Raw genomic sequence first — 8,971 nt, 5'->3', positions numbered from 1 at the left:
ATCTATGACATTGGTCAATGTCCTTGTACCAACTTTGAATAAAATCGGTTGAAACATGTCTGAGTTATGGCTCTGTACATGAAAAAATCGTAATAAAATGGCCGCCAGGTGGCCATATTGGATCGTATCACAAAACAAATAGACTTGCATATCTATGACATTGGTCAATGTCCTTGTACCAACTTTGAATAAAATTGGTTGAAACATGTCTGAGTTATGGCTCTGTACATGAAAATATCGTAATAAAATGGCCGCCTGGCGGCCATATTGGATCGTATCACAAAACAAATCGACATGCATATCTATGACACTGATCAATGTCCTTGTACCAACTTTGAATAAAATCGGTTGAAACATGTCTGAGTTATGGCTCTGTACATGAAAATATCGTAATAAAATGGCCGCCTGGCGGCCATATTGGATCGCATCACAAAACAAATCGACGTGCATCTGTATGACATATGAAGTAATCCTTGTACCAAGTTTGAATGAAATCGCTCCTTGCATCTCTGAGATATCTGCGTGAACGGACGGACGCACGGACGGACGCACACACGCACGCACGCACGGACGCACGCACGGACATGACCAAACCTATAAGTCCCCCCGGACGGTGTCCGTGGGGACTAACAAATGCAGTAAAATCTCTGCAATTCAAATTACAATCATCGAAAGTGTACAAAAATGCACATTATTCTGACAAAAGAGTTCATTTTAATAAACCCCATGATATGCCGCCTCCTTTTCTGAAGGCAATACTATTCTAAACTTGGGGGGGGGGATGGGGTGGGGGTGGTTGAGTTTTAGTTCAATTGATATGTACCTATGAACTTATTAATTGAATATATACTGTAAGAACAAGTCACTCAAAGTGAGAAAAATTCAGAAACACAACAAATTTGAGCAGTAATGAGAAATAGATACTGGAAGTCCAAATTTCAGTAGCTGAGTGAACATCACTTAAGACGGAAAACATGCCGGTAATTTCTGTGCTCACAGAATTAAAAAGCTATTCCTATTCTTCCAAGGGACCTTAAAACCAAAATATGAGATTTCGTAGACGAATCAAACACGTTTGGAATGACAAATACTTTAAGTAGTGTAAAGTCCCATGTATGTCCACCTTCACTACCTTGTTTGCAAATGGAACGTTCCATATGCTGTGACTGAAATGTTCGCAAGCCTAAACAGGTTATTTTAACAGAGGGAGGGGTAGGGGTGGAGGCAGAGGGTTATTTTAACAGAGGGAGGGGTAGGGGTGGAGGCAGAGGGGCAGTGATTCTACATTGCACTACGGTACAATTAAATATCAGAACAAAATATACAAACAAAACATATTGGAAATCACGGAAAAAATACGCTATAGCACACTTTGTACAGTAAATCCAAAAAAAATTCTACAAATAATATCTCAACCCATTCACCCCTACATCTATCATGATAGAATGATCCATCCTTTGTGTTTTGTAAGGACCAAACCATGGCTGTGAAAGAAGCAGGAGTTACAGGCTACTCTGAATTGCACAACAAAAAAGTTAAAATATCTCTATTTCATTCTCAAACTGAAAAACTCTGAAATAATAGTAAGATAGTCTGCATATACACCCTATTGCTTAACAGGCTTGTTTTTTTAAAACACTTTACACAAAAAATAATTTTACAACTAAATCAGTGACAAAGTAAATTTGTGACTGACAGAAACGTTCAAGTTCATCGGAAAAGTGCTCATAATAATCGAACTGACAAAACTATATGAACAAATACTACAAATTGTCAAGTCAGCAATTATTCATAGGAACAGCTTACTGTCCCCATCACAAAACGTTACATTCATATTGCTGAACAAATTCTGGCAGCAAGTAATTTTTCTTGTGCCATTATACATCCGTGTGATTGCCTGGCTTGTCTAGTCTGAGTGTCTGTGCGGACATGATGCTAAGCCAATATCACAAACTCATCCCATTTCCAATATTTATTTTTAAAAAAAGATACCGGTGTAAGGTAACGATGGCTTGCAGCTTCGTAAATGACAAAATGAACTGTGATTGTCAACACGCAAAGCGACTACACAGCTAATATTTAAGCAATACCATCAACAATATAACTCTTTACTGCCACCACATTACCGCTGTATATAACATTTTCTTATTATACAATGTAATGAAACCACTCATTACACATTTTACCCTGCAAAGTGACCTTGAAGCAAATTAATCTGCCACACTTTAGATCAATTCGGCGCATGAAAATAAAAAAATACATTGCACTTGCTATAACACCATGCTGAATTCTACACTGAAAAATAAAAATATCTTCTATATGAAATAAGTAGAACCTAATGCTTTGTTTCCTAAGTACATGGAATTTTTAATAATATTTGTCGTATGCTGTCATTTGAAAAGGGCAAAACGGCCATATTTTGGTGATGATTTGATATTTTGGTCGAACATGAGAAGTTGAAGTGAAATGTGATCAGGGCACTGAACCCTAGCTAACACATATGATGAGAGAAAATGACCTAAGATAGTGAAAATTCCTGCTTTCAGAAAATTCCTGTTATACACTCATTTGTGTGCCAAATACTTAAATGCTGCCTCAACAATGATATGCCACACACAGTATACCTGTGTAAGGAGAAAAAAGCATCAAAGATGCCAATTTTGCCCGAGTAGCTTGACTGTGTGAACTTTTCTTGCTAAAAGTACTTGATGTGTTTCAAAATAAGTGACTTGTTTCTCCAAAAAGTGTTACTATAAAAACACTGTGATTGATTTCTAAATCAATGTCAAATATAGAATTTGAGACTTGTGAATTGGACTGTACACACACTTGTGCTTTACCAAAACTGTTTGGGTTAAGCTGAAAAGTTCATCTTTCATTTTATTTTCAATATTTTGATTCACTCAACATTTCACTTTCAGTTCTAACCTATGTTTTTTGAGTTACCTTTCTTTCTTTGACTCTTAACAACAAACATTCTGAAAATTATGACAAGAAATTCCACATACTGGTCATTTTGCCCAACTGAGTACAGCTACATGGTGAAACTCGATTGTAAATGTTCAGTTTCCGATCTCATCAAACTCATATTTGAGTTATCTGAGACCACTGATGGGCCAAAACTCCAAGACTGTAACAGCAGCTGAGGCACAAGTAAAACAACCCAGTATGTTTGAACCACTTTCCCTTACTACTTAATCGAGTCACCCCTACAGTTCCTGAAAATTGTGATCTTCCATCTGTTTTCTACATCCAAACATGCTAACCCAGGGTGCAATGGGATAAACGGATTAAGAGCTGAAAATACAAGATTTGTCTGATCCTGTCTCTCAGAGATAAGGACCGTTAACTTACTGATGCCTTCCTAGGAAAATTTTGGCAACATAACAAAAATATGTGTTATCGCTTTGAAAAATAAAGCCACAGCCATGAATTAGCTCAATGAAATTATGGCAAAACGTTGATCCTACGCACAGCATCATCATAAAAGCTGCTAGTCCTGCACTTCCAGGGGGTGCCACACCTAGAAAGCCACTTTCTCATTCTGGATCTGAAAATAGCAGGCTTTGAGTGTTGTGAACATGAGACCTAGCTCTCCGTTGGCTAGGTGTGGCTCCATAAAGTCATCGACAAGGTGGATCTCAGAACCTAGGTGACGAATTCTGTAATGAAAACAAAGCCGACATTAGGATTGTATGTTGATGAACTTGCCAACTAAATCTGTGGAGAAACTGCCATGTTTGTACTGAGCTCTTACTGACATTTCTTACCCATAATCAAAATTGACATTGAACTTTTGATGGAATAAGATGTTTGCCTCTCCCTGTGAACATGTTCAATGGATGACTAAACATTCATACATGTGTGGTTTTCGTCAAGTTCAATGAATTCTGGACAATAATTGGAGATTGTAGTTGTGGAGAAAAGAGCTAGAGTGCAGATTTTGCATAAAGACAACACTGGCCAGTAAGAAATATTTCGTGGCAGAAGTTACCATTGGTGGAATTTTAGAACCTGTCATGCAAAGAAATTTGTGTTTTCATCGCACAAACAAAATTTATTGGAAAATGTGCATGTCATCATGGGCAGATGTAAGCCCGATTCCCTGTGAACAGGCCTACAATCACCAGTGATAGCAATGCATTTGTGCCAAACCACTGTTGTGAAAGGTTTAAACGTGTAAATCATTCTTCAGACAACAATGATAACCTACTCAATACCTTCTCTACATACCAAAAGTTTGTTTTAACCTTATACAACTCTCAAATAATAATTTTCTGACCTTACCTAGCCCTAATGACTACATATTGAAACATTGGAAAGAGATCATCCATGGACCACATATGTTCCTCTTTCAGTGCCGTCTCCACCAGCTGATTTATACACTCAAAAGTCTTCTTCAGTATTCCCAGCTTCTCTGATGGACTGAATGTGGTGCTGTCGAACAGAGGAAATATCCAAAACAACATAGTATGTTGTCAGCAACAAACTGTTATGAAATAATTTTCTGTTATGAAATAATTCACTAAATACTTTAATGTTTGACCCAATCACATTACTTCATGCACTTCTCAATTGTAATTAATTGTAATCGGTGTTTTATAAAGAATCTCAGCAGTGGCTAAGAGAAATTATGTTCCTTCAATCTCTAAATTCAACGTTTTGCTATAATTTTACCAATAGTATAAATGCAAAAGAGTGTAATGCAAATATTTCCCCCTGATGCTTTTTCTTTACAAAGTACATAGAATCAATTTGCACATGTTGAAAACGTAGAATCCAATGTCAATTTAACTCTTAACAGAAAGAAATGGCAAAATATGTTTGCAGTGCTCTTGGCTCTCTACACTGGTTTTGTAAAATCAGATTACAAAGATGCTGGTGTTGCTGTGAGTCATTCATAAAATATCAAAGGCACTCTTCACTGATAATTGGAATTCTCGATTACATAGCAGAAACAAACAGAGCCTACTCAGAGTCATACATTCCTTGTGCAGATTCGACTTGGTAAGTTGAATGGGAGCTGCACACATACAGGATGTGTCTGGTTGTGAAGGAGATAGTAAGTTGCTTACAATGTACACAAATTCAGATTTCATGTATCTTATAATGCCTTATTGAGGAAAAGTTTCCAATGTTCTTACCTGATATGCTGTAATGTTTCCACGGCAACTGCATAACACTCATTCTGAGTTTCAGATAACTTCTGTAATTTAGAAATCATCGAAAATTACTTTCTAATTCATTACTCATGTCACTTCCCCTCCAAGAAAAGTTTTGCATGACAGAAAAAAACAAAACATGTTTCCTCCAGGTTAAGTTTCCAAAACAAGGAAGGTGTCAAAGTTAAAACTTTTACATTAATAAGACAGACACAAAAAAGCTTGATCAACATAACAAAGTTGACAATATACACTCTAATGGAGTGTCCTTTTTTAACATGTCTGACTCTTGATATGGTTTTTTTTGATATATCAGTAAAACTTGTGAAATTTCTATGCATAGACTAAAGTCACAACTCAGATTAATCAATAATGGATGTTCTCATTTTACCTTGCAAGGATCCTTTGCTGCTGTCTCATCAAACAACCAAAATTTCCTAAAATAATTGGAAAGTGCATGACAGTCAGTGGTGGCAAAAAATGAATGGTGAAGAGAATGCAGTCAATACTAGAAATTCAACAGTGTTGAAAAATCTTCTCATTTAACAAGCTCAGTGGCAATAAACAGAATGGCGAATAGAATGCTATCATTGTTAGAAATTCCATGGTGTGACAAAATCTTCTCATTTGAGAAGCTCAGTGGAATATTGTTGCCAGAGTCACTTTTCATTTCACTTTAATCTGTTCACCCCCTGATTCCTAATAAAGAGGTCCACAATTACCATTAAAAACAATAGCTTTTTGGCTAAACCATGGTGGTGAAAAGGTTAAAAGTACTGTATCTTATACAATAGCAAATTCACAATACATAAAGAATGAACAGTATTTCATGGAAACATTTCAATGTAAAAGCATTACTAGTAATTACTCACTGACATTTAATTTCAGTGAAAATATTTTAAACTTAAAATTAGTGGCACTAAGTATTTGTAAAAACTGATGATAATTACAGTATACCGCTACTTTGTTTATTAAATCAGAAATTTGTCTCAGAATGTGTCATGTCACTTATGTTTAAATCTCACAGTACCAGATACAGCCATTGTCAATTATTTTTTGAGTAGTATCTGAAAAATGGCTTGACTGACTGCAGACCTGCCAAATTCTATACACTTCCCATATAGCCATATACCTATTTTTTGAGATTTCCCAAAGAATAGTTGGGTCTAGAGCAATTCTTCTGCTACAAACTATTGCTACAGTAGCTACCATCTGCTTTAAAGTTCCTTTAAAAAAATTTGCACGACTTACTGGTTGACGCCTAGATACGCCATCAGGGCTATATCAGGTTGTTTGTTGAGTCTCAGTATTCTGTCCCAGTACCTATCATCTTGGCTTTCATTGTGCAGTGCATAGAGTGTAAATATTGGTGGATAGAGCCTGGGTAACAGCACAGGATGGAGTAGACCGGCACTGGTGATTTGTAATTTCCTGTGAAAAGACATCAGAGGTTTATAAAAGACACCATGTTAGAATTTGATTTATATGAATGTGCGCCTCAGGGACAGATATTCGGACTCTGAAGTTTGTACAATTCTATTCTGATCTACCACTTGTGGGGGCTCATTTTAAAGCTCTTTGAATAAGAGAAATTTTCACTGCCTTAGGTTTTCAAATATCAAAAATTTGTTTTTCCCTATAGAGTTAACACAGGAACATTGGCCATTTTGAATTTCAAATATCAGTAAATGTTAGGTGATGTGCTTCTCTAGTACCAAACTTTGAACGGTGACCCCTGATTTTTATTCTTGTTTTGGCAAGAGAATGGTTAAAAGTTTCATCGACGGAAGTTTGAGGAAAAGTTTTATGAGAAGGAAAGTTTTCTAAATAGAGAAAAGACCTTTCGATGTATGTTTGAACTTTTGAAACTTGCTTGGTGATTAAAAGTAAACATTGACCCCGACAGTGCTGTAAATGCAACCATGATTGTCTCGTAACTGACATTGTACGAGCAGAAGTACTGGCTCGTACTTTCATATTACGAGTGACGTATGCAAGCTATAAGTCACACATGCCTTTTGACCTAATTTTTATGAATACGCCTAGGACTATGTTGTATTCCATGAATGAAAGATTTTGTTTATGTGAAAGGATTTTATGACAAACGAACGCTTAGACACATTTTCTGTGTATATTCGAAACTCGGAAGTAGGAGCGGGTGTGAACTTCGTATGATTATTTTTTTGGTCGTGAGAGCGGGTTCAGTGCAGTGCGGAGGAATACTTTTAGGCTTTGACTTTCAGACGAGTCTGTACGTACGGGTCAAGACTAGAGACGACGCGACACTCTCTGACTTATTATACGCCATGCCACGATGGTAGACTTTTTTGCAGACGTCGATTGTAACATTAAGCTGTTAAAGAAGAACCAAAGAAGAGGTTGCAATGTCCGAACATCAAGGAAGAGACCTCGATTGGTTGTAATGCACTTGAACCTACCGCCGTTGTAAATCTTTTTTACTTTCTCGAATTCGAAAGTGCAATGATTTCACAGACATAAAACCTGCGTGGCTCGCGAGTCAGCTTATGACCTCGAAATAATCTGATCACCACATTATGTTAATCACAGTGTACAATGAATAATATGAAGGATTTTATGAGTTGGCGGGTGTTTTTGTGGCACCCGTGTGTACCTCATGTTGTACAGTCTATTTGAAAATGACCTCTACTCAACAATGATTTTAAAGACTAACATTTTTCTGACCTCGCATTCAACTTCAAGTTTTGAAAAAGCACATTATCGGAACCACACTATTATTGGTGTGTATTGTTGAGAATACGGCCCCGCCTATTGAATAATGGTATAGTCAGGTCACTGTGGGGTCAATATTCCTGTTTGTCATTGCGGAACTTGCAGAAGCCATACAAGATATCGATGCTCGATACTTCTATATTCAATTCGTTCGTTCGCGCTCCTGAACAACAAAAAAACATCACTCAAAACCAACTCATCACATTCCAAACTTACCTAGCTACACTCAGTTCGGTAGATAAGTTCCAGCCATCAGTCGTAGTATAAATGCTGACGTCGATTTGTCGACGTCAATGAAGTCGGCGTCGACGTAATAATGTATTTTTACAAATATATTTATTTATTTGGCGTTAATTAGAGGAAAATCACATCAGAGGGTGGATGACGTATGTATTACAATATCCCGGGTAGGCTAAACTGGCCGTTTTGTTTATCGCTATTATTGCCTACTCCACCGTACCGCCCATCGTCTGTACCGCCCATTGTCTGTAACTTGCACGCGATGTTTGCACACAAACGAACGCCCAATGCCAGTCACTCAGAGTCGTCGGTTTTCTTGCTACCCAAGTTGAAATATATGCAATTATGAATGTCATTTTTGAAAATTCACTAATGCATGCAATACCAATAACGATGAACCCACAATTTATTGTTGTGAGATTTTGTCAACAGTGTTATAAATATAGTGCTGCAAAGTCAGTAGTAGGCCTACCCACGTGAAAGACGTTTTGAACTCGTTCCCGTACTTGCTATATTCAGCTGAAATCAGTCAAGTCATTACGTGTTTATTTCGCATATTTGCTATATTTTAGCACCCGTTTTTCCACGCTCAGCTTGACGCTCACTTTGTCCATTTGGGACCTGCATTACGTCACTCGTACTTTGAAAGTACTGCACATTACGTCACTCGTACTTCGCTCGTACGAGCTCGTAGGTCTGCTCGTAGTTCGTCCGTTTTGAGACGATTAGATAAATGACCATGAACTTCCAGTTGTGATAAAAAGCCATTGTCTTACAAGAACATATGGTTCACTACATGCAAAAACATCTATTCTTAT

The 8,971-nt window shown here is 37.2% G+C and overlaps 1 protein-coding gene across 1 annotated transcript in view; it reads right to left on the bottom strand.

The window, feature by feature from the left end:
• Positions 1-1,957: 1,957 nt before the first annotated feature.
• Positions 1,958-8,971, bottom strand: part of LOC139143820 (alsin-like) — a 37,231-nt gene continuing 30,217 nt past the window's right edge. Inside the window, 5 exon segments of the mRNA XM_070714393.1 lie at positions 1,958-3,662; positions 4,288-4,437; positions 5,145-5,206; positions 5,554-5,599; positions 6,414-6,593. Coding sequence (XP_070570494.1) covers positions 3,524-3,662; positions 4,288-4,437; positions 5,145-5,206; positions 5,554-5,599; positions 6,414-6,593 — 577 coding nt within the window. The 3' untranslated portion in view covers positions 1,958-3,523.

This window comes from Ptychodera flava, chromosome 11 (genome assembly GCF_041260155.1).
Source record: "Ptychodera flava strain L36383 chromosome 11, AS_Pfla_20210202, whole genome shotgun sequence".
In the NCBI taxonomy this organism is placed as follows: Eukaryota; Metazoa; Hemichordata; class Enteropneusta; family Ptychoderidae; genus Ptychodera; species Ptychodera flava.
Note: the sequence above shows the minus strand (reverse complement) of the source record. Positions and strands in the feature narration are given on the sequence as shown.